Source organism: Oreochromis aureus, linkage group 22, assembly GCF_013358895.1.
Source record: "Oreochromis aureus strain Israel breed Guangdong linkage group 22, ZZ_aureus, whole genome shotgun sequence".
Taxonomy (NCBI): domain Eukaryota; kingdom Metazoa; phylum Chordata; class Actinopteri; order Cichliformes; family Cichlidae; genus Oreochromis; species Oreochromis aureus.
Genome location: NC_052962.1, coordinates 2,292,036 through 2,319,305, shown reverse-complemented (window position 1 = coordinate 2,319,305; position 27,270 = coordinate 2,292,036). Strand labels below are relative to the sequence as shown.

The window sequence follows — 27,270 nt, the reverse complement described above, 5'->3', positions numbered from 1 at the left end:
GTCAACTTGTGTTTCGTTTTTTTAAAACAAGAAAATGTAATGATATTGAGATATGAAATCCTTCGAACGACTGGTGTTAGCCCATCTGAAGGACATTACAGGCCACCAGCTGGACCCTCTGCAGTTTTCCTACCGGGCAAACAGGTCGGTGGATGATGCAGTGAACATGGGGCTGCAATACATCCTGCAACACCTCGACCACCCGGGAACTTATGCCAGGGTCCTGTTTGTGGACTTTAGTTTGGCTTTTAACACCATCGTGCCTGAACTTCTCTCTTCCAAACTCTCCCAGCTCAGCGTGTCACCAGCTACCTGTCGATGGATCACCAGCTTCCTGATAGACAGGAAGCAGCAAGTGAGGCTGGGGGAGATCACCTCTGAAACTTGGTCCCTCAGTACTGGTGCCCCTCAAGGATATGTCCTCTCACCACTACTGTTCTCCCTCTACACTAATGACTGCACCTCCAAGAACTCGGCTGTTAAACTCCTAAAGTTTGCAGATGACACCACCGTCATTGGCCTCATTCAGGATGGTGATGAGTCTGCATACCGGCAGGAAGTTGAGCGGCTGGTACTCTGGTGCAGTCAGCACAATCTGGAGCTGAACATGCTTAAGACTGTAGAGATGACAGTGGACTTCAGGAGACATCCCTCAACTCTGCCCCCCCTCACCATATCAGACAGCCCTGTGTCGACTGTGGAGATCTTCAAGTTCCTGGGTACCACCATCTCCCAGGACCTGAAGTGGGAGACCAACATCTCCATCCTCAAAAAGACCCAGCAGAGGATGTACTTCCTGAGACAACTGGGGAAGTACAGTCTTCCACAGGAGCTGCTGATCCAGTTCTACACTGCAGTCATTGAGTCTGTCCTGTGCTCCTCCATCACAGTCTGGTATGGTGCAGCCACTAAACAGGACAGGTGCAGACTGCAGCGGACTGTACGGGCAGCAGAAAGGATCATCAGTGCCCCCCCTGCCCTCCATCCAGGATCTGTACCTCTCAAGAACCAGGAAACGGGCAGGGAAAATCATCACAGACCCCTCACACCCTGGACACAGACTTTTTGATCTGCTGCCCTCTGGCAGACGGTACAGAAGCCTGCAGACCAGGACCACCCGATATAGGAACAGTTTCTTTCCCCTCGCCATCTCCCTTCTAAATAGTTGACCTGTCACACTGTTCCCACTGCCAGACTGCATCTGCCCCTTATGTACATTCTGTAGTATTCATTCCACCTCATTTCATTTCTGTATTTTATGTATATACGTTTAGATTAATTATTTATAGTTGGTTTACACAGTTTTGTGTATGTATGTGTATGTATGTGTAATGTATATATAGATACGTGTGTGTGTGTGTGTGTGTGTGTGTGTGTGTGTGTGTGTGTGTGAGATTTACATTGCTGTGCTTGAGAGCCACCATCTATCGGAACCAAATTCCTTGTATGTGTCTGCACTTATACTTGGCCAATAAATGTGATTCTGATATAAAAATTAAAGAAATAAATGTTAAAATAGACATGGAGGAGGATATATGACATGGAGTTATGCTGGCTTTAAACACCACACCCATTTCTCTTACAGGTATCTACTGGTCCCTGTCATGGAGACCAGAGGTTCCATTCCATTAAGTTTATGGAGGATTGTTATTTTAAAAGCTAGATTAAAAGGGAAGACACATTTACGATTTGGGAAATCTTTATTAAGTTTAGTGAATTTGACATTTTTTGTAGTGACAGCTTCTGGAAGATGAAGAAACAGAGGGGGGATTTGCTAATGATGGGTCAAACCATATCAAAACGTCGGCGAGTGTATCAAGCACAACCTGTAGAAATCTACGGTCGTTGAGCACAACTAGCCACACCCATTATCGGTGCGTGTATCGTTCCCGTTCCCGCTTTTGCGCAGTTGTAATTTGAGTTACTTTCCAATTCATGGACTCATTTCTTTATGTTCACATGAATTGACATGATTTTATTTGCAGACATGTGTGTAAACCTTCTCCTCCTCACACACAAGTACAATCACTCCCACTGTGACAAGCACTTATATTTCCTTAATAAAACTTTCATTTTTATTTCATGCTTTTCACTTATACTTCATCACAAAATATTCTTCTTTCCAAGCTCCTTAGACCATTACAAAACAGATATATTAGATATACTGTATTAGTCAACCATATTCATTTTGTTATAATAAATTAATTGGAATACATGCACTTCACTTTGTATTTTATGGTTATCTAAACAGGATTATTTGTCACAGATTTGATCTCCTGGTATCAGAATCATGGGCCAAGTTCTTTCTCCAGGTTGGCTGCAGTAACTTTTTAAATCCAGCAGGTCTCACTATTGAGCAACACATTAATCACTTCATGAGGAGTTATCCAATCATCACTAGCTCATCTCTGCTGTCATGGGATCACATGACTGCTTAGAGTCAATTTCTGATTTGATTGCTGTGTAAAGTGCTTTGTCAGTAAGGTCAATAAGGTCAGTAAGACTTGAAAAAGAGCTCAAAGCTCATGTGGTAAAATATACCATATCCCCCACTTTGTCTTCTGCGTTACAGGGCAACAAAAAGAAGGGGGGGTGCAGTGGGTTCAGGGGGCAGTGCCAGAGGAGGCTGGCCAATGCAGTTAGGGATCATCATCAGATCATGCCTCCCCTATTTGAGCAGCACACAGGATGTGGAGGCAGAGAGGAGCTGAGAGAGAACAGCGATGTGTGCCAAAGCAGAATGAAAGAGCCAGGTGAGCCAGTCGGCAACAGCAGCCCAGAAAGGCGTCCGTGCACATAAACAGTGCTTTTAAAACACTGTGTGTGCATCGTGCTGAGCAGTATAACGCAAGTCTGTGTTAGTCAGCTGTTTAATTTCAAAAGCAGTATTGTGAAGGTGGTTAATGACCAGTTTTAAGGGCAGCAGCAATGCCCTGTGATGTCACTGTGCCTGGCAATGTTATTGCCATCTCAGGGAAGTATGGCAGTTCACATGCACACAAGCTTCACTTTATAATTAAGCACACAGCCTTCATGAGCTCAGCAGCTGAGACTGAATCTTACTCTCCAGTGAAATATAAAAGATGAAGGACACAGCAGCGCCTATAAAGAGAGCAGGGTCATACAGATGCTGCTTAAACTGTATCAATAAGAGTTTGTACAGACCTTGAACATCTATCAATTTATTTTTATTTTTCTATACATATATAAAATGTTTGGCACATTTCTTTTAAAATACATCATATTTTTGTCTAAACATTTGTTATGGCTTGAATATTTCTCATTTACAATTTTACATTGATAACCTGAAACCCAAAAGGCAATCTTGGCACTTCTTCACATTCTGTAGGAAACTGCACCACAGCAAACCCAGATAAAGTAGAATCCTGAAAGGTTCAAATCTTTTTCATGTCATCCAGTTCTGTCTTGACTGCAGCTGATGTCACCGCTCATGTTTGGGCAGAATGTCTCCCCTGTCCACCACTGCCATACCAGGTCTGCTAAGCTCCTTAGGAGGTAGGTCTGCATAAAATTCTGCAAACACAGGGCAGTGATCAGAGGCCACACCGCCCCATGACCAGTTATCTGGGATCCAGGGGTTAGTTAAGCCTTCCCGAACCACCCTGCAGTGGCCTGTCAGAACAAAGGACACAAGGACAGTCAGGAGATACTTAGAACTTCATGCAACACAAATAATGCACCAAACTTTGACTCAATAGCTTCTATAAAACTGCATCACATTCATCATACATTTGAAAAGTAACCATGTAGCCTCTACTTTACACATTGTTTAAAATACATTTTTATATTTATTTCGTAATTATTTTTATCTTGAGACTCAAACTTCTAGTCTAAATAACTCAGGTGCAAGTGTGGCCTCAAATTGCTTTTAACTAGGCTTAGACTTGTCTTGGCAACCTTGGCCTAAATACCTTGATAAGTTGATGATTTGACACTCAGATTAGACCAAGCTTAGACTTGAAGACCTGATTTGACCTAAATTGGTTTGGTGAACTCCAGAGCACACTTAGTCTTATGTAAAGGACCTGAGAACTGACTTAACATTTAGCTTGTGTTCAAGTCTAACAAATCGGCGTAAAACCTGACCTGTTTTTAACCAGACTTGAAACTAAAGTCAGCCTCGTTTTAAGACTGTTAATGAAAAACCTCACTTTACTTGTTTTATATGAGTAGTTTATACACCACTATACATGTAATCATTAGTTGCTTGTGTGACTTTTGTTTCTTCTTTCTTTCTTTTCAATTCTTCCTCTTAAAAGGGAGTTTTTCCTTCCCCCTGTTCATAGAGGCTCATTGTTAGGATTTTCTCGGTGTTATTGTAGGGTCTTAAATGTACAATATAAATATACAATATAAAGAACTAAACTGAATTGAAGTGTGACCACTCCTGTAAAAGCAACACTCGACTTGGCCTTCTGTGATGAACCTATGTAGAGCCTACAGTGTAGCCTATGTGAGTGGCTGACACTGTTGCCACTGTGTAGGGAGGTGCACATTATTACACAACACACTTTCACAAGGGTTTGCAGTTCTGACACACCTACAGCGTAGATTTAACCAATTTCTATTGTAAATTTGTTGCTATGGCTCAGGTGTGTGTTAACACAAATTCAGTTTATTCACCCCCCAAAAACACGCAGCGCTAACTAATAACCCAAGAACTACATCTAAAACTTTACAGGCATAAGTTAGCATGTTATATGTTTGAGTTCCTGATAGTTAGAAAAAAGACTAAACAAGTACGGCTTGTTTGGAAGCGTCGCCAAGAGAAATCTCCATCTTTCTAAAACGCACCTCAAAAAAATTGGAGCTGTGGATAATGAAAACCCTCTAACCTCCAAGAAACTGAAACAACACTGAGTGGGCTAAAATTCAAAGTTCAAAGTTCTTTATTTGCCATTCATGCATAAACCAGCAGTCATAGTAAGCATGTCAGAAAAAGACAGAAATAAACAAGACAGAACAAAGAATCAAAGTTGGTTTTACAAGCTACTGAATCATGGAGGTGTACTCGGCTTATTTACTTATTTGACTTTTTTACAAAACTGTACAAGACAGAGTCAACTTCGACATTACCACTTATCTTTAAAACTTCATATCAGTGTATCTAGACTATTTAACCTAGATTCTTCTATCATGCCACAACTGGCTGTGGCTGCTTCTCACTGGCTCGATTCAGAGGATCAGACGGGAATTCTCTGATTGTTCGGGGTATTCTTTAACACTGCAGGGTCTCCATCTTCCATTGAAAAAATTACATTACGAAAAATATCATTTTTTTTCACCATTTTAATTTAATAACTTTCAAATATTCATGAACCCTTTCATGCATGAATTATGACAACTTTAATCAGGATTTTTTCTTAAGTATTTTTATTCATCTTTAGGCATGAAAAAAAGTTTTTTGATTTTCTTTTTTTTTTTTAAAAAACATGTCCACTTAGGTGGACAACTGGCTATTTTTAGGCCTTTCTGAGAACCGGTGTGGTTATGGCATGGTCTCAGAGCACCTTGAGGGAACTGTTGTTGTGATTTGACACCATAAAAATAAAACTGAAATGAATTTAAAAGCATCCTTCGTCCATCCACTCAGACTTCAGAAGAGTTGCTATTCCTCCTGCAGTAACGGTCATGAAGTTATCAAACTTACAACTATCATCTAATCTCTTCTCAAACTGTGGAAACATCAAACTGGTCTTCAAACGTCTTGGTTTTTGTGTCTCTGCACTCTTTCTCCAGATTCTATGCAACACTTACTTTCAGGTGAAAAGAGGACTTTGGACCAACAGTCCAGCAACAGGATGGTAAAATGTTTTCATTTTAGCTCAGATAATAAGCATTTCTATTTTTCAGGATTGGCCTGATATTAGGAATGTGACAGTTGTAGCCTCTTTCCTGAAGACATCTGTGCATGGTGCCTCGTGATTTGCTAAGACCACCCTCAGCCTAGTCAAGTTCCTGAAATCAACTTTTGGTTTTTTGCTTATACAGATTTTCCTACCATACTTTTAGTTTCTAGTCAACCTCTGATTAAAAAGCTTTGCTATAGCTCTCTGAAATCAATCAGCCTTCTCAGCACAGATCCTCTGTGGCTTTCCCTCCATGTGGAATGTCGATATTCGTCAGCTGGACAGCTGTCCATTCAGCAGCCTTCACTGTGACTGTGTGTACTGAACCAGACAAGTTAGACTAATGTCTGAATAGTAATTTACTCAAACTTGAAAGTCTTATACTACTACTACTACTACTACTACTACTACTAATAATAATAATAATAATAATAATAATAATAATGATAAAAATAATAATTTGAACACACCAAAATTTAAAATAAAGCTGAAAAAAAATCATATCAAGTCTAACCTTTCACTGATTAAATTACAAAAAAGAATTTCCATGATATTCTAATTTCCTGAGATGCACTTTTAATTTAAACTTAGTCGACTATTGCTCTGAATTAATGCGACACGAATAAAACTGAGCGGAGCTAAATAACTTGAGATATGATGAATGTTGAATGAATTCACAGATTATTTTTCCTTTAATATGAAACTTGACTGTATCAAGACAACTAACCTAAGAGAAGTTTTTAATTTTAACCTGTGCAATCGTCCAAACACAACTGTACATGTACCTGAATATATCTTCTGTAGGGAACGGCTGACCCAGATGTTGTCCAAGCAGCGGGTGCCCTGTGGTGAGCAGGTGGTGATGTTGGTGAACTGAGTGGATGGAATCAGGGGACAGAATTTCTCCTTTCTCAGTGTGTCCAGCTCTGAGCTCTGAGGAGAGCAACCAAAATTGCCCAACACTAGTAGATCCTTTTCACCTGCCAAGAAAGAAATGGAAAATAGGACAAGATGTCAAAAATGACGTCAAACTTTGCTGATCCGTCTACGGCGTCTGACACGTGCGGACTCGAGTGGTCCGACCTCACAGACTAACCTTTTAGTGTTCCCTGGATGCTGGGAGGGAGGCGTTGACACTTGGCTTCATCAGAGTTTTGGTTTTTGCCACCGGACTGCTCTGGTGAAGCAGGGGCTTGCATGTGGACGTTCACCACTGTCAGCTCAAATGAACCGATCTAAAAGAAAAAGTCAATTTTTTGACCACTTAAAATTTTATCCTTAAAAAAAAAACCAAAGGAATATGCAGCAGTGCATCAAACACGTGTTAGTTCTGGAGGTTTAAGAAAACCAGTATTCAGATACAGTGTATTCTAAACAATTACAAAGGGATGTTATCTGATTGTTGGGGTGTTCTCTTCATTATTCCAGGGTCTTTTATATAAGGCACTCTGAGACAGCTGTTGTTGTGTTTGGTGCCATATAAATAAAATTAATTGAATTGTTGTTTATTATGGAACGCCAGGACTGCCATAATGAAATAATTAAATGCACCATTAAATAATTAATTAAATGTGTCAATAATTAATTAAAATTGGAATTAATTAATTAAATAAATAGTTATGACACATGTAATTAATTAATTATTGACACATTTAATTAATTAATTATTTATGTATTTCACATTTTAATTAATTATTGACACATTTAATTAATTATTTAATGATATATTTATTTATTTCATTTTGGCAGTCCTGGCGCCTGGCTCTCATCATGAATTAATTTTATCTGTCAGCCTCACCCATCAAACTCAGGGGGCGGGGTTAACGCTGCCCATGCAGCTTCTCTAACATTTGATTGGTTGCCGTGCATAGTAAGTCAAAACAGGTCGATCCTAGATAATAGATTGCTTCTGTAGACTTGAGGCAGCCAGGTGTCCCAGAATGCATTTCAAATTACAGGCAGCAATGGTGGTGGTGTAGTTTTAAAATACCCCGTTTTTCTGTCACCAACTACACGCGAATGTCGCGCCGTAATCTTCACATGTCTGGTCAGGTTGTCAACATAGAACATGTTTGCAAAAGTGCTCAGATGTTTTCAGAGATTTCACTGCTCTGCTAACAGTCAGCATGCAGAGGGCACCGAGGGGGTTACGTTAACCGGTTTGTTTACATATTCCACTCTCCGTGTTCCACATGTTGCATTCGCATATTCTCATTTTCACCGAACGATCGTCTCTTCCCGCCTGGTCTTGTGTGTCTGTGCTTCTGTAACATAAAGAACGAGCTGACATTTTTCTCACGAAACCAGCGATCAGCGCAGCAGACCCTCAGTTTACCTGTATGCATCCTCCTCCTCACCTGTCAGCTGTTTAACACCTGCTGCTAATTCAAAAAACACGCCCACGTTACCTGGTGATCGTCACAGTTTAACTGGGCAGCCGGTGCTCGATATAACGCAATGTCAGCGCATTTTTCTGCATAAGATAAGTAAATATAGTATTTCTCCCGAGCGCAGAGCTGCTGGAGCTTGTTTCCTTACAGAGCACTTTGTAGGCAAACCCACTTTATCAGCGGCTGATGTCCAATCACCGGCACACAGCTTTGAAACCTCACCTGAGTTTTAGCTCTCAGTGGTTAAACGCTGGACTTAATTCACTCAGGTTTTGTCTGTCGGGTCACGTTTACTTCGCTGTTTTATTTACAACTGAGCAAATCGGTTTGGCTCAAATTAAAGTTATGTTTCATAACTGCAGAGTTTTACAGACGTTCAATGGTTCACTGGCACATGTGTTAGACTGAACTATTCGCTTTTCTTTATCTGTTGTGTTTCGGATTTAACAGTGAATTTTGAGATTAAACTCACTTTTAAAATGTTTTTATACAAAGAGGAAAGAGAAGGCGCATTTCCACCGAGAGGAGCAGAGTTTCCACCTACATGTTCATAATGCAGACTGCAACCTGGACAGAAATATTATATCATCTGTTTTTTAATAGTTATTCAACTGTATTCTAAGCACCAGCTGTCTGTTAGAATTTTTAGAGTTTACTTAACTAAAAATAAATGAGGTTAACATATAATTTGTGTGATTTTTTTTCTCTCTCTTTTTATTCATTTATTTATTTTTTTTGCTTTTTCGGTCATGTTATGTTTAACTGTCAAAGGTTTGTTACAAACTATGAAACACATCGTGCAGACTTTTGGATGTTAGAAGAAAACTAATACTGCTCATGAATGAGACTAAAGGCAGGAAGGTGTCCTTTAAAACTAAACATGTTAGTAGGACCTCCCTATTTATATGAAATAGCACGTGTATTTCAGTAATAGCCTACTGATTTCAGTGTAGTGGTGAACAGTCACACAGCTCACGTGGGTGTTATCTGTGATACTCCTTAACTATAATTTATCCAAGTTAACTTCAGTTAACTCGGAGCGGCTGGACAACAATTTTACATGTATGATCTTAAAACAGGACACAGCCACTTTACGTGCTGGCCTCATATCAAATGTGACCGCAGACTGAGTCTATGTTTGACGTTTGCTTTATATCTAATCTTCCTCTCAAACATTTAAACAGCAGCGAGTCTGCAGCTGAGGGAATACAAACTCAAATTGTCGGAACAGGTTCGATCGTGGATTCATTTGGTAATTTATTAAATGTATAACTGTTATTCTAATCTGCTGCTGAGTCTCTTACACTGATGAAAATGCAGAAAACACAGATCACGAACACCTGTTCAACCAATCACTTTCATTCCACTTTGATCTGCGACAAACTGATGCGTTCATCTCTGTTACAGTGTTGCGTTAGACTGCTATAATTTTGTGTTCTTTATGCTGTAGATTTCCACGTCTCTGGAATAGTTGGCAGTATTAAGGATGCTTTTCTGTAAAATCATATTGATATGACCCGTGACATATTCGTAGATGACAGTTTGATAGTCAGCTGTGAAACTCTGGGTTAACTCAGAGAGCTGAAGATATCGTGGACATGCTGACCTCGCTCCGTGGTGTACAGGGCCGTTTACCCTCATGATTAATATTCACAATAAAAATATTAGCCGAACATCACGAAGTCTGTATGTGTTTCATAGTGTCGAACAACCTTTGTACAGTTAAAGCCAGCAGTTACTACATGACGGAAACACCAACGTTTTCTCTTTTATGCGTTTATACACAGGTCACGCTGATTACTGAACAAAAACCCAAAGATCAGCTGTTAATCGAATTTATTTGCTCTCTCTCCTCCTTAAACATGTTTTTAATCTTAGTTATAATTCAGAATTGGCGACTGAAACACGTGGGACACATACGAACATCAGGAAATAACACCCCGATAAATATAACCTCAGTAAAAGAAGTCCGTGTCAGCGGGGATTATTACAGCTGTGTACCGGTTCCTGCGCAACAACAGCTCGATTGCTTGCGAGGCGAGCGGGTCTATCCCACGCTTTGCCGTGAGACTGGGCAGACATCTCCGAAATCATCGAAGCACTTTTGCAAAGAGGCTGTATCTTGACAAACCGACCACACATATGAAGATTAAACCACTACATTCAAGGCTAAAAAAAATATTAAAACTGTATTTGGTGACACACAAACAGGGTTTTTCAAAGTTCAGTTCTGCCGGTTGTTGTGGGCTAAAAACAATGGCCACCAGGCCAAAGCAATGGTTTTGAGTCGATCAGCGTTAACCCCGCCCCCTGAGTTTGATGGGTGAGGCTGACAGATAAAATAAATTCATGGTGACAGCCAGGCGCCAGGACTGCCAAAATGAAATAAATAAATATATCATTAAATAATTAATTAAATGTGTCAATAATTAATTAATTACATGTGTCATAACTATTTAATTAATTAATTCCAATTTTAATTAATTATTGCCACATTTAATTAATTATTTAATGGTGTATTTAAGTAATTCATCATGGCAGTCCTGGCGTTCCATAGTTTATAACCAAACACACATGAATTCAATGACAATACATTATAGCCTTACTAAAAAGTGAGCCATATAGAGTGGATGGTGTATATGACTCCCATTTCCATTGGCAGCAGGAGACTCCAAGACGAGGGCATCCTTCAGATCAATTCCTGATGAGCTATCCCACAAAAAACCCGAGTAGCTCACTCCCTGTGAACAGAGAGATGTATTAGTGTTAGATACATTTTCAAAAGTTTATTAAATTAATATAAACTTTCAAGTCAATCTTCTTACTCCATTTATGATTTAATAAATCACAGCTATTCATAGGTCAGTTACATAAACATTTTAGATGATGTAGTTTACTGATGCTGACTGATTCTTTTTAACAGTAGAGTGTAAGCATTGACGGTAATGAGCTGCTGGTAATAGAGCTGAAGGGTCACTGCTATTTTCACAAAAGATCATTTCATCTTTATTACGCATGAAAGATCAGTCTCTGTGCAGTAGTACTACCACAGTTTTACTGCAGTACTACTACAGTTCTAGATAATAAAAGAAACTGTAGTGGTTAAGAAACAGTCACAATCTATGTTTAGCATCAGTGCAGACAGAGTTAAAAAATGTTAAAAACTCTCAACAGGTAAATTATTCAAATCGATTTCTGGGAATTGAAAACTGAACTGATTGATCTTCGGCAAAGTTTAGACTTTGATTTATTTTTGCGTCCACCTGTGGATACAATGTACTTTAAAGTGTTGTTGTAACAGCTGCCAACGGTAAACCCACCTTGCTGGAATGTCCGGTGGGTTTTTCCGACACAACACTTTTCCACAGCCCTCGTGGCCATTTCCACTTCTGTAAACTGGCAAGTGTTCCTTGATTTAACTCTGCACAGAACTGCAACACATAAAGACAGTAATATAATAACAGGCAAACCTAACTAAAAAGCAAATTAACATTTTGTAAAACTCTGGAAGAAACTGGCACAAAGTATCTAAAGCAACTTGGGGTTCAGTATCTTGCCCAAGGACACTGGAGCAGCCAGAGATCAAACCACCAGCCTTCTGATTAGAGATGATCTGCTCTACCTCCTGAGCTACAGCCAACCCAAATTATCTAAAGAGACTGTAAATAGATAATTATTTAAATACCAACATGGCAAACAGGTAATACACACACAAAAAAAACATTTTAAAAGTATTAAGTGTCATCTTCTACCAATCTGCTTCGAAATAACTTAAAAGAGAGCCAGCTTGCAGGACTTGAAATTTAAAAATGAAATTATTTCAGATTTGAATATGAGTATTTTATATTATTTTCTCAAAGTAAGACATCAGGATTTCAATTCAACATTCAATTTAAAGTCAACTTATACTTAATGCTTGAGCAGCAGTTAATAGCAAACAATATGAAATCTTATTTTAAATCACTCAAACAGGCGCACGCACACACAGAGTTATTAAAGTAAATATCAGTTGAATTATATGCACGCTACCAGTCAAAAGTTTGGACACACGTTCTCATTTAATGGGGTTTTTTTATGACTATTTAGATTCTCACTGAAGGCATCAAAACTATGAATGAACACATATGGAATTATGTAGTAAATAAAAAAAAGTGTTAAATAACTCCGAACATGTTTTATATTTTAGATTCTCCAAAGAAGCCATTCTTTGCTTTAATTCCTGCTTTGCACACTCTCGGCATTCTCTCGATGAGCTTCATGAGGTCGTCACCTGAAATGGTTTTCAACAGTCTTGAAGGAGTTCCCAGAGATGCTGAGCACTTGTTGGTCCTTTTGCCTTCATCCCAAACCGTCTCCACTGGGTTTAGGTCAGGTGACTGTGGAGGCCAGGCCATCAGGTGCAGCACTCCATCACTCTCCTTCTTGGTCACAGAGCCCTTACACAGCCTGGAGGTGTGTTTGGGGTCATTGTCCTGTTGAAGAATAAATGATGGGATGGCATGTGGCTGCAGGATGCTGAGGTAGCCATGCTGGTTCAGTCTGCCTTCAGTTTTGAATAAATCCCCAACAGTGTCACCATCAAAGGCCCCCACACCATCACACCTCCTCCTCCTGCTTCACGGTGGGAACCATGCATGTAGAGACCATCGTTCACCTTTTCTGCCTCACACAAACACACGGCAGGTGGAACCAAAGATCGCAGATTTGGACTCATCAGACCAAAGCACAGATGGTCTAATGTCCACTTCTTGTGTTTCTTTCCAAACAAATCTCTTCTGCTTGTTGCTTTTCCTTAGTCGTGGTTTCTTAGCAGCTATTTGACCATAAAGGCCTGATTCACACAGTCTCCTCTGAACACGTAGAGATGTGTCTGCTACTGGAACTCTGTGTGGCATCTATCTGGGCTCTGATCTGAGCTGCTGTTAACTTGTGATTTCTGAGGCTGGTGACTCAGATGAATGTATCCTCAGCAGCAGAGGGGACTCTTGGTCTTCCTTTCCTGGGGCGTCCTCATGTGAGACAGTTTCATCGTAGAGCTTGATGGTTTTTGCGACTGCACTTGGAGACAAAGTTTTAGCAATGTTGTGGACTGACTGACCTTCAGTTCTTACAGTAATGACGGACTGTGAGCCCTGACAGGCACACCTGTGAGGTGAAACCATGTCAGGTGACTACATCATGAAGCTGACTGAGAGAAGGCCGAGGGTCTGCAGGACTGTCAACAAAGCAAGATTCGTCAGATTCGTCAAGCATTACTTTGACGAATCAACAATATAAGACATATTTAGGGTTATTTATCATTTTTTTTCTTTGCTACATAATTCCATAGATCTTTCTTCATATATTTGATGTCTTCAGTTTGTATCTACGATGCTGAGAGTAGTAAAAATAAAGAAAAACCATTAAATAAGAAGGTATGTCCAAACTTTTGACTGGTAGTGTATAGTGCCAAGTCACAAAAATCACCTCAAGGTGCTTTATATTTTAAGGAAAAAGACCCTGCAGCAAAAACCTCAATAATCAAACGACCCCCTTTAGCAACCATTGGCAACAGTGAGAAAGAAAAACTCCCTATTAGCAAGAGGAAAACCTGCCAGAACCAGGCTCAGTGAGTGGCAGCCATCTGCCGCAGCCGGTTTGAGGTGATGGGAGGGAGCCAGAGATTAATAATAACGAATGATGACATGCAAAGTGGTATGTAAGCACATAGTGAGTGAAATATGTGAGTAAAGAAGCAACAATCAGTGCATCATGGGAAGCCCCCTAGCACCCTAGGCCTTGTGTGGAGTAGCTAGGGGAGGATTCATCGCTGGATCGCTGGAGTTCAACTATATGTCTTATCAAATGGGAACGTTTTAAGCCTAATCTTAAAAGCAGAGATGTTTTCTGTCTCTCAAATCCAAACTGGGAGCTGGTTCCAAAGACCAGGAACCTGAAAGCTGAAGGCTCTGCTTCCCATTCTACTTTTAAATATCCTCGCAACCAAAGCTTGATTTAGACCTCTGTTGGAAAGCCACATTCTAACTTGCATAAAAACCAGAAGTTCCTTTTATCACTATACCACAACCTTCCATGGCATTCAAGTCCTTGTGATATGCGTCGATCTGTTATATAGAAGGTTTTGGCATAGGATGGGGTTCCAGTTAAAGCATGAGTTACGATGTAGATTTCCTGAAGAAGTATAATTTACATGCAAGCCAGTATCCCTAGAGTGAAGTGCTCTATTGGAGTGACATGGTACTACGAAGTCTTTTAGATAAAATGGAGTCCCCCCCCCCCCCCCCGCACAAACACATCCTCCAAACACACACACCCATATTTTGCTCCATTGCGGTTTATTTCACACCTCAAACATTTAGTAAACAACTAAGCAAATACAAGTAAACGGCAATAAATTACAGGTAGTAATAAAATAAACTACTAACTCTTTTACGCTGCGTCCACACCTACACGGGTATTTTTGAAAACTCAGCTGTTTTTATGCGTTTGGGCTTTTCGTCAACACGTAAACGGCGTTGCGATTCACCGAAAACGGAGATTATTTAAAACTCCTTTTTTGCGTTTACGTGTGGACGAGGATTACAGAGTTCGTCACGCAACGTCAAAGGTATGTGCCTCTTTTCACGTCACGCTGTGCGCCACGTTATTGTTTACATGAGATGAATTGCAGAATGGCAGATAGATTAACAGTATTTTGTCTCTGACTATCTTCAGGTTTTACACGCTTACATACACACACGCAGTTACTGTCCCTCCATTTAGAAAGGCAGAGGCGTCACGGTGTGATTATTTTACGTGTAGTTGTTTTTTTCCTGTGTAATAATTTTCAACATTGCTATCAATACATTTTTCAAAAAATGTCTCTCTGTGCAAAACGGGTTTAAACACATAAACAGCTGTGGGATCCTGTTTGTCCGTGATTTGAACCGGGGGAACAAATTACGGCAGGATCAGCCTGATATTATTTGTATCCCGCTGTAACTTTACTGCATAAAGAGCTAACATGTCCAAAATGTCAGGAGTAGTTAGTTATTACAAGAAGTGTTTGTGAACTAAAAATCAAGAATGTGGGATACTGTTTGTCCGTGATTTGGAGAGCCCAGCGCTGCTCCTGACGCAGGGAAACTAATTCTGCAGGGGAGACCTACCTTGGCACTTGTGCAGGTGAAGCCAAAGGGAAGATATGCTTCACCATATTTTCTAGTCTTTGGCTTGGAAGGAAGTTGGTTTGGAAACATATTTGGCGATGCTTCATCTCCTGCTTTGCGTTTATGTGGGAGCCCCGTCAAAAACCTGTCCACAGTGTCCAAGCGCTTTTTTTTTTTCCTTTTCATACCGCGCCCCCCCCCGCAATGGCTCTGCGCCCCCGCCAGGGGGCGGGCCCCACACTTTGGGAACCTCTGTTCTATAGTAACGCTATAGTATAGTTTTCATATCAAACTTAACATTAGTTTATTATTTTATTTTTTCTTCCTTTTTCTGTTTGGAGTTTAATGTGTAATATTCATAACACACGATGTGAGGTGCTGCCCAGTTAAGTGACATGAAGAACGTGATAAATGGTTTCAGAGTTTTTAAATATTGTTTATTAAACGGTTCTCAAACTTAAGTTGACGTCTGAGTGTTTCTTAGTTTTAGACTAGTCAGTTATGCAGTCTAATTTATTTCCCTCGTTTAGTCAACTAAGAAAATAGTTGCCAGAAACATCCCAAATAAATACATCTACCCCCTAGCTCTGACAGTGACCAGTCCAGAGAAACGTCTCTCCTCTGTCAGCTATGACAAAAGACTACCAAAAAACACAAGCCAAATGTACACAGAGCGGACCAAGCCAACAGACTCCTTCCAAGACAGGAGTGAAAACAGTTTCCATCAGAACAATGAGCTTAAGTCAGATGACAACGCAAACCGTCTCCAACAATGAATTAGATCCCAGACGAGCCCCCTCTTGTTACAAGTTGGCCCATAACCAGTGACAACGAGGGGGAGAAGAGACAGGATGTGTTGCTAATCATTATGTTATTCACTAAAAGGAAATATGACAAATATAAGCTACGAGAAATCAGTAATGACATGAATGAATGAATGAAATGTGTGCTAATGTTGGCAGCAGTGTGACGGAAAAAATAAACTAAAATTTGAAGGTGTCAGTCCTGGGAGCGAGAGCACAAGAGTATTTTTAACTCAGGCGTACTTAAACCACATGGAAGGCCCTACATGCCTGTAACCCAATCAACTTTATGATCCTCTCCATCACTGAACCTCTGCAGGACAAAACCTTGCAGAGTATACACAAAGAGAAGCTGCTGTCACAATTCTGAGTCTTGCTGCCCGTGCACGCAAGTCATCTCATTTATAATAGAAGTTGGGATAAGTGTAATCCATATTCCACTTTACCTTATCAACAGCCTCGTGCTCCAGCAGGTCCTGCACTGCCAGTAACTTGATACTGCAATAAGAGAGAGAATGCATTTTTTAAAAATGTACCTTTACATGTACCATCATATACATACATATCCATTATTTACCCAACTCCTCTTAAAAGAAATAATTACTTGAAAAACCTGATAGAAAGGCATGATAATGAAACCCACTAGGACTGGGCGATATATCGAGTTTTTTAAAAATATCGATATATTTTTATACGAGATATAAGCTGTGACAATATCTATATAAATGACTCGATATCGATATAAATATTGATATAGTCTGTGTTACGTTATAATTATAGTTGCGGAGCCGCAAGTTTGCCTCTCTTTTGTCTCTATGCAACGTTACTCGACCTCGCCTCTCCTTCACTGAACACAACTCCCCCTCCTCCCCCATGGCTTCACCTGCAGGCAGCGACAAGATGGACACGGCAAATCTCCGTTAATGAGTTACCGCGCATCGCCCCGTGCGTGGGGCTGCACGGCGTCAACGCGTTAACGAGCTAACCATGCTAACGAGCTAGCCACGCTAACGCCATGCACGGCCTGAAATCCTTTCATTCTCTCAAAAGTTGACTGCGCGCCTTTTGTATGAATTCTGGTTGTGCTTGATGACTGCGAACCGATTTTATGTGATACACAGCGCTCAGCAATCTGTCAATAAATGTTTTAGTCCGACTTTGCTAAGCTACGGAGCTGCACCGCTTGATGGATTGTTGGAGCATTACGGCTACCGAGGAGCCTCGCGGAGTGATACGTACTGTGCTTCAACGTAATATTACCGTATTGTGTGTGTATAAGGACCATAAATGGCTCCTGTTCAGAGACATGGTTACAAAGAGGATTTCAAACTCCAGGCTGTCAGTCACGCAGTAGAAGTTGGGAACAGAGCAGCTGTGAAATCTGTCTTTGTTATTATGCTCAGCGTCTGTTAGTTTACATTTTGACTGCACAATTGTGAGCTCTTTGTTATGCACAAAAACAACATAGTTTTCTTTTATTTATAGAGCATTATTATTTAATAAATGCTCATAATTTATTTTGAGTAGTTTTTTTCATGTACATCTATGCTGTATGTTAATAAAAGTGCCTGTGTGACATCTGGGACACAGCTTTGACTAAGAACTCTCTTTTTGTTCTTACTTTATGGCTTTAAAAAAATATCGAGATATATATCTTATATCGCCATCCAGCTAAAAAATATCGAGATATGAATTTTGGGTTATATCGCCCAGCCCTAAAACCCACTGACAAAAAAAAAAAGTACTTTGGGCATTCCTCCTGTCATTACTACATGGTTTTACAGTGGTCTGAAAAAGTGATTGCCCCCTAAACCTAATACCTGGTTTTCCCAAAAGTCTTGGAGATCATCACAATATTTTCTGGCAAAACTGGGATGAGCATTTATGTTCCTTTTGCTCAGCAGTGGTTTTCATCTTGGAAGTCTCCCATGTAGGCCATTGTTGCCCAGCCTCTTTCTTATGGTGGAGTCATGAACACTGACCTTATTTGTAAATTAAAATTTATAAACTTTGAAGAAAAACGTGTTTAATTCATACAATGTGTGGGAAAAATAAATTTTATCAGAACATTGAAAAATTAAACAAAATTATTACTAGCTATGAAGTAATGTGACGGATGACTCTGTTTTATAGAAATCTTCTAATATTAATGGAAGAAAACTTTTAGCCTTAATTAAAAGTTCTGAGCATTTCATTTCTTCTTTCTACCCTCGCACTGTATCTGCACAGCATTTATGACTTACTGGTACAAAGCAAAGCTGAGATCACAGTTTTTCTAGGAGATGGTCGTGTATTATGGTAGACTCTCAGCATAGTAAACACAGACCAAACTTAGGCCAAATTTACAATTTCTTTTAACAAACTGGCAGACAGCTGAGAAAATAAGACTCTTTATAGACACACTTTGGACTGCTGTTTGAAATTCAATGTGCCAACACTGCATGAAGGAGGGGCCTTTACAGCCCAATAAATATTGAACTGTTTACTTTTCAAATGACTCCCCAGATCAACAGTCAGCATAATAAAATGCTATACACTTCTAACAGGCACCAGCACTTTTACTCTGAACATGAGCTTCTTTGCATTGCATTTTGCAACACAGGTGAGGAACTCAGTACTACAGCTGCAAACTGGCTGCTTCCCATCAGCTGATCCTCACTGAAACCAAGGATATACAAGCATCATCAGTAATGCAGTCAGTCAGGAGTCAGAATTGAGTTACACCACAAATCCTCTACATGTCACATGACATGGCAGAATTCAGCCATGATCAGACCGCCACGTTTATTCAGTTATACAGGATTCATGTCAGACAGAAAAAAAGAGCAGAGTTCTTTCTCCTTTAAAGATGGGGACCGATTCTCATCGGCAGCAAAGTCATTTGACAACTGTGGGTAACGTGGAAAAGAGAGATGTGTGTGCAACACCTGGTATCTGCTCAAATTAAGCAGTTTCCAGACATTTCTGCAACAACTAGTGATGTTTTCAAAGAATCAACATAAACTGTGACTGTTGTAGTGAAGATTTTCTACACGCTGTCAATACATACCATACCAAAAAAAAGAAAGAAAAGCTGAGCTGAAGCTACCATCTTAGCCATTTGTACTTTTGCTGCTATCAATAAACATCACAGCTGTTTCTTCAGCACTCTCATGCTCAGTGTGCCAATTCCATCTATCCATCCATGACTACACACCGGTAGTTCCAGTTTTCACCCTCCTTTACTGGCAGTGGTTTAAATGTGGCCCTTCAAAGTATTAAGGGTGTAAAGTAGCTGAGGTCCTTATAACCATCCCCAGCAGGTCTTCTAGAGAACTCAAACTGCCTGGGTGAGGATGAAACTCAGTCCAAAATGCTAGCTCAAACACACCACCAGCCCATCCACATTTTTACATCGACTTCCCTCATTTTATTTTTTTTCCTTGTGGAAAAAAAAACAAGGACAAAAATAAACTTTAGTCCTTCATAATTCTATGTGTGATTGCCAATTTGAAGCTAGACTCCACAAACATAGCCAAATGCATTTGAGACAGCAATCTGAAAGCTACTGGCTACGGCTAAACAGACTTTGTAGGACGATGACAATAACAACACCCATCTGCATCAACTGAAGACTAAAAATAAACATTGAAGAGTGTGCAAATCTGGTTCCACACTTTGAGTCTACTGATCGCATGTATATATGACACTGCAGTCTTATAGTCTTCATGCAATAGCTCCCTAAAACTCCATACCTATAGTCAGTCTGTCCTCAGACCACCAAGAATAAAAGCTGTTTTGAGCTCCTCTATTATTTACAGTGCGGTTGCCACAACAGGTTGCTCAGATTGTTTTGATTCGTTACACCGGATGTCCTTCCTGATGCAACTCCAAATGATTTGTGTTTACTCCTGGGAATTACATTTTGCTCAGGTGTAAACTTATACACTATGCAGCTACTACAGAAGCACCAAAAATAATAAACAACACCAGCAAAAACCCCAAAGACTAAATGAATGGAAACATTTCAATAGCACCAAAGAGCAAAAACAACTAAATATAACCCAATGAATCATTAGGCCTCTCTGAGTCCCTGTTAGTAAATTATTATTTAAAAGCTTATCAAAATATTGATTTCTTTTGTCCTAGAAACATCACAGCAGGAAGTCCATGTTTAAAAGAATCAGCACCTCAAAGTCGTACGAACGGCCAGAATCTTTAACACAGGTCGAGGAATGGCCGGAGTCTGTCATGCTAGCTTATCAACCCAAGATCTAGACAGAGCTCTAACTTATTAGAAAGCCTTAGATGTTCTCAGACCATCACTGGAAAACACAAGAAGTTTAGGTAAATGTTGTTTATTGCACAGAGGTTATTTGAATGCTCAGTTAAGATAAAATTAATAAAGTGCCTGACTAACATTTAATTGTTGAAAACAATAGCAATGTTTTTAATTCATTATTAAGTTAAATTTGCGTCTCTGAAAATGCAAATGAACCCTCGTGCTCCCTGTTTTACTCCTGATTCTGTACACATGGCATAGAAACAGAGCATCTCATGATTTAAACTCCAGCTGGGTAGGTACCGTATGTGTGGAGGTTCATGTTCCTCTTGTGCCTGCGTGGGTTTTCGATGGTACTCCAGGTTCTGCTCAATTAGACTAATTGGTGTTTGATCCTGTTAATGAACCTCTGCAGGTCTCAGTCTATATAACCCTGAATACTGAAAATGAGTCAAACACATCAGCGAGCTACACACACAAACACGCACGCACACACACGCACACACAGTTCAGTGGATACATCAAGGGCAAATCAGGGTTCAGTATCTTGCCAAAGGACGAGAGTAGAGGGATCAAACTACCAGCCGTCTGATTGGTTAATGACCTACGCTACCTCCTGAGCGACAGCTGCCCCAAACTAATTATGGCTGGTTTTTTTATTTTTTTTTTTTAACTTGGACTGTTTTACTTGTGTTCTTTGTTTTGTATCATGCTTTTCATTATTCTTTTAGCTGTACAGCTTTGATCAGTTGCTGTTGTTTTAAAAAGTGCTTATAAATAACAAGTAAAAAAAAAAAAAAAAAAAAAGACCAAATTTTACTGGACTTCATTTCACTTTTCTAGCACCTGCATGTTTTTACTGCTCTGCCATACTGGCCCACCTGAGACGCTGAACAGCCTCGTGTTGATAGGATTATAGGCAGAAACTTTGTCCACAGTTCCTGTTTTCAGAATAAACAGCCTGCAGTCCCACAGACAATACCCCCCTTCCTCCCCTGCAGGTCTGATCGCTCTGAGAGCATGCAACGGTCCTGCTGCTTAAGATCCTGATCCTCCCATTTCCACTGGCAAGGATTCAAATCCCCACAGTCTGAGCTGACTATTAGCAATCTCATCAGGACAACACTGGTAACTGTAAGCCACGACTCTTTGGTCAAGTCTATAGAGTTGGGTTTACAGCAAGAAAAATACGCATAAGAGTAAATGTTGCATAAAGACTCGTCAGTGTCACTCTGACAGTAGCAACCACTGATAATGTCAAACAGGACTTCATATTAGCTGCTTCAATGCAGACACAAGTAAGACACGATGAAGCATCAGTGGCTGCATCCTTTGAACGTCACATTTGAAGGCTGATTAAGTCACAACCAGGAGACGAAGGCTGTCCAAATTCATGGGCTCGTCCAAAAGCAGCCCACAAATGAGTTCTTTTCCCAAGATTTACAGGATGCACCAGGTCCACCCTGTCCCAATATTCACTGCACATCAGTGATTGAAGGATATTTTGGGGGGAAAAAATAGGAGCCGGTCCAAGAAACTGGTCCAGGTATAAACTAATAAACTTAAGTACTGGATTTTTATCTCACTCAAATGTCCAAAATACAAAAATAACAAAAAATCTTTAAACATTAAATTTCGACATTTTAATTCAGTCCCACATGCTTTGGTTGGTTAGTTAGTTAGGTTAGCTTGCTAACAAAGCTGGGCCTGTTTGGCAGTGTGAAGCCAAAGTCCCCCCTCCTCCCCGTATATTACAGTATATCAGCAGAAACACCTCATACCAACTGTCAGGCATGGTAGTGGAGGTGTGATGACCTGGGCTCATGTTGAGACCACCAGCTCCTTTGTATCGTAAAGTAAGAGTGAAATATGATTCCCTTCATCCCTCTTTGTTGGTTAGCTGTATGTTTGTGCTTGTGCACATTATCAGATAGCCAACAATCTGTCAAATACACAACTGAGGTGCAGCAACCACAACAAACCTAAAGTGAGAGCGTGAGAGAGCTTTAGGTCCAGGATATCAGGCAGCATTTATAATAATGGCACGCTACTTTACTTTACGCATTATTAATTAATTCAATTACTTTTCATATAACAAAAATCATGGCATGCCTCTGCTCATCCAGTCATTATGGATCAGGAAGTTCAAGAGAAACTAAAGGGAAGACCAAAGCTCTAATATCAGTGATCTGTCTAAAGAATGCTGGGTGCACCGTCGTCACTACTCTCCTTTAATGTTAGGGTTTGATTTTTCACATTTTGTGTGAGGTGAAGCGTCGACGCAGGAAGGGAAGTAGATGCATGTCACAGTAGAACAGAACTGCCCATCTTGTTTGGACAGACACTGAGAGACAAGGTCCATATTTTGTGAATGCTTCAAAAACAGGGAGAGAAGAATTCAACAGTGACATTTTAACATCTGCAGGCACATTATCAGCTTGCATGCTTTGATCCATATAAACCTCGCTATTAGGAGCGTAAGTCAGCTCTTTTTACTTCCCTATAGTCAGGATGACTGCAGCCAGCTGATTCTAACACCACATCCCTGATAGCCTGTTTTGGCCGAGTGCAGTTTGTGCAAACTTTGGTGAAAAAAAACAGAGTTCATTGAACTCTAGTAGCTGTCTGCTTTTGCCTGGAGGAAAGCTATGAAGTGTGTAAACTTAGACTGGGTCTTGTGATTACTAACAGCAGTACAGTACTGTCACTGTGCAAACATACTGAGTCTCCTTCACAGTGCCCTCCTCCTGCTGCTGTTCCTGCTCCTCAATAACAATGATCACAACACCATTACTGACTTTAGGCTGTACTTGACACAGTTTGCTGTGAAGCCCTATAGATGGGTTAAAGAACTTTTTTTTGTAATATTAAAAAAAAGGGGGGGGGGGGGGGGGGGGGGTCAATTAAACACCTTACCAAACTTCATCCTCCCATTTATCCAGGAGAGAACATGAGAAAGAACCTAGCCACTAAGGAGATTTAAACCCTAATGCCTGATTTAAGTTGCTGCTGCGCTCTGCCTATACTCTCATTTTTCACAGCCACTCATGGTCTTCACGTCTATATACACCCAAAGGTTTTCCACAGAGTCTTATGTTTTCACCGTATCACAATGCAGACCGATGCCTGGAAAGAAAATCAGCACCTCCAAGTCTGAGGCCATGGTCCTCAGCCAGAGAAGGTTGTAGTGGCCACTCTGGGTCAGGGACAAGATGGGATGAAGAGCTCAGCCATTCAAGAGCTGAATATCCCACCGGGAGGAGGCCCCGGGCCAGACGCAGGACAGGCTGGAGAGATTATATCTCTCAGCTGGCCTGGGAACGCATCAGTATTCCCGTGGATAAGCTGGAGGAGATGGCTGGGCAGAGGGAGGTCTGGACATGCTTGCTTAGGCTGCTGCCCCCACGATCCAGCCCAAGATAAGCCAAACAAAATGCATGGATGGATTTTTATTTTATTAGTGTGAATGCTTGTAAAAGCATTCACAGTATTGTTCTTCTAATCTTTATTATTAGTGTGAATGCTTGTAAAAGCATTCACAGTATTGTTCTTCTAATCTTTATTATTAGTGTGAATGCTTGTAAAAGCATTCACAGTATTGTTCTTCTAATCTTTATTATTAGTGTGAATGCTTGTAAAAGCATTCACAGTATTGTTCTTCTAATCTTTATTAGTGTGAATGCTTGTAAAAGCATTCACAGTATTGTTCTTCTAATCTTTATTAGTGTGAATGCTTGTAAAAGCATTCACAGTATTGTTCTTCTAATCTTTATTCTTCTATTTTATTATTATTTTTATATATTCCGTACGTTTTTTGTAGTCTATCTCCTTCAAAACCGTTCAACTTAGAAAAACCATTCAAACACCGTTAGATTCCTCTTCTTTTGGACATGACTGCTTCTATTTTTCTCATTTATAACATTTATATTTTTAAAATTATTCAACTTTTTCCAACAAAAATTTCCCATGTATTTCAATGGGGAGACCCTTCAAATTCTCCTTCAACTTACTCATTTTCAAACTGTATCTGCTTCCATATACATTGACATAGAGCCACCATTCAAACTTTAAAACGAAGACAAGACATTTAACTATTCAACTTGTATTTATCTTTTCAATATCTATTATACTTTTCTTCAGTTCCAGTTTAAGTTTCATGATGTTTTTCACCCGTTTCAGAGTTTATAATGGGTGTGTATGGGACGGAATGTTGGGGCTAGAGTGAGACAGATCAACTGCTAGAGTGAGAGGAGCGAAAAATTAATCTTAAAATATTTTTAAAACTGCTGCTGTGTCCGCAGCGTTTGCTCTACAGGTATGATTTTACCCTCAAAACGTAGCCATCGCTGTCCTCTTTCATCCAATGTGTTTACTATTGTGCTAGGTGTTATGGTTCTTTCATAAATGTCACCAAAGCACAGCCTCCTCCCTCCAACTCCTCCATAGACTCCAATGTTAAAATGGCTCAGAAAGTTCCTTTGAAAATCAGAAGAGCAGGCTGTCTTTACACTGTCACCACGTCCATATAATAAACTCCACAGGCATGAAAACTGAGAATTAGGTAGACTAGACATTGCTGCCAGCTCACGGTGAAAGAATTTTGTCAATACGACTTATACTTTTCATTTGGGAGCGATTTGTTTCGCCTGACTTTTCTGTTCATTTTAAGCAGCAAAAGTGAGGTGCATGTCTGCGTGTGTATGGGGCCATTGGGTGCAGTCACTATAGCAACCAGGCTCACACCTGCCTGCTTAACGAGCTCCCTCTCTCACTGTGCCAAGATTCATTTTAAACACTTCTCTTTCAACTGCTGCTGTGTCCACAGTGTTTGCCCTACAGCCATCATTTTACCCTCAAAACGTCGCCATCGATGTTCTCTTTCCAACAGCATGTCTTTCAAAGCTCAGAGATATAAACTTTTTAAACTGTGTGGATACAAGTGGAGGGATCACACATTTCAGTCATTCAGTGATTCAAAGAATATGAACTTTTAATATTCATTCAGATGTTTTCTGACTCTAAATTTTCTGTTCTCATTTCTTAGGTTTTCCAAATTTTAATTTAAAAACTTTTCAGCTATTTTCCAACTTCTTTTGTGTGAACATCAACTTTCAAAAGTTCTGCACTTTTGTTTTCAGGTTAAAAACTCTGTATTTTCCAGCTCATTCAACATTTTTATTTTTAACTTAAAATTCAGCAATTAATTCATTTCAGTGCATACATTCAGATTCAAGCATTCACACTGCAGTTTCTTCAGAAAATGCACTTTCTAGTTTTAGTTAATTTTCTGCTTAAAAGAACATTTTCACTGGTGGAATATGAACCACGGTCCACTCTGCTGACAGGGAATCTGAGAATGTGTCGCCCTGCAACACAAAACTGGCTTGACCTCAATCACAAAGCCCCGATAATCTTTTTCGCCTGCTGTCTCGGGGTAGAATTTTCATATATTTTTGTATGATACATTTTCCCTTTCATATGCATCTGATGGCTTTATACAAAAGATGCATGATACGAGTTTTATTCTGGACATAAAACCAGATCTAACACTACAAAAAACTCATCAGGTCAGGATTAAGTTTAGTCTGTTAAATCCCATATTTTCAGATTTATGCTTTTGTAAAATAAAGTCATGACTCTGAACTTTTCTTTTTAAACAATGTTCTCTTATTTTCTTTCTGCAGTAGTTTTAATGTTGTTTCCACCTTTTTGAACCCATAACAGACAAATAACACAAAGCAAAGAGCTGCTTTGTGTGCTGTAGTCTTTTCACAGTCTGGGTTTTGTTTTACTGAAGTCTGAAATATGCACGTCTTTATAAGGAAAACCAAAACAAAGGGCCATCATTCCTGTAAGATTATCATTCAAATCACTATTTAGGTTTTTGCACAAGTAAACTTAGGCCTGAGTGCAGTAATATTGCAGGAAGTGTTAAGGTCCTGTTAAGGCTCCCGTTTAGGATTAAAAGAGTCATAAATCTGAAAATATGATGAGGTCACCGCATAATTTAACCACAAAGAGCTTCAGCTTCTGCTGCTAAGTGACTGGTATGGTTTGTGGCACAGCTGGCATACTCTGACATAATGACTATCAGCACATATACAGCTGGCTGACTGTGCATTGTGTGCATTTGGTGTGATGGGAAAAATGAAACTCGAGTTGTTTTGTTTATTATCTTACAAACTTTCATTCATTAATACTGTTATTGTGATTTGGCGCGATATAAATAAAAGTGACTGAATTTAATAAAGTGAGTTATTCAGTTTGGGGGTTTCATGTAGCTTTAAAATATTTTGACCTTTGCCGGATTTCCGCACAGGAATCAGGCACACGTCCGAGACCACTTAACCAATAAGCTGCTTTCCTCATCTGCTCACGCTTCAGTAACCACGGTGTGATGAGTGTGTGTGCAGGTACTCACTCATTCTCGAGCAGGGTCATGCACACCACCTCCCTGACCCCCGGGTTGTTAGCCTTGTCGCACGAGCAGCCCTGCAGGCTCCAGGTGGCCACGCGCACCACGGGCTTCCCGTCCCGGAGCCCCAGCGGGCGATCCACCTTCGGCCGCACAGAGACGATCTGGGTCGGGCCTCCAGGTGGGAGGTCCAAGTCGTCGCTGCCGAGACTAAAGGAAGAGGGGCTTGGGTGACACTTGGTGGTGCCGGGGAGCCCTGCGTTCGTGTTGGTGGAGGGTGCCCGGGAGCGCTCCACGAAAACTTGGAACCGGATTTTGTCGAGCAGCGAGCTGTTGATGTGCTTCACCTTTACCAGGTCCTCGATGCTTTTAAACGGGCCGTG

General features: G+C 40.2%; 1 protein-coding gene across 1 annotated transcript in view; it reads right to left on the bottom strand.

The window, feature by feature from the left end:
* Positions 1–1,681: 1,681 nt before the first annotated feature.
* eepd1 (endonuclease/exonuclease/phosphatase family domain containing 1) overlaps positions 1,682–27,270 on the bottom strand; it is a 26,359-nt gene continuing 770 nt past the window's right edge. The window contains exons 1-7 of the mRNA XM_031754106.2: positions 26,894–27,270; positions 16,658–16,709; positions 11,581–11,691; positions 10,867–11,001; positions 6,967–7,105; positions 6,656–6,850; positions 1,682–3,633 (exon numbers count right to left, since the gene is read on the bottom strand). The exon at positions 26,894–27,270 is cut by the window's right edge and continues 770 nt beyond it. Coding sequence (XP_031609966.1) covers positions 3,443–3,633; positions 6,656–6,850; positions 6,967–7,105; positions 10,867–11,001; positions 11,581–11,691; positions 16,658–16,709; positions 26,894–27,270 — 1,200 coding nt within the window. The 3' untranslated portion in view covers positions 1,682–3,442. The remainder of the gene's footprint in view (positions 3,634–6,655; positions 6,851–6,966; positions 7,106–10,866; positions 11,002–11,580; positions 11,692–16,657; positions 16,710–26,893) is intronic.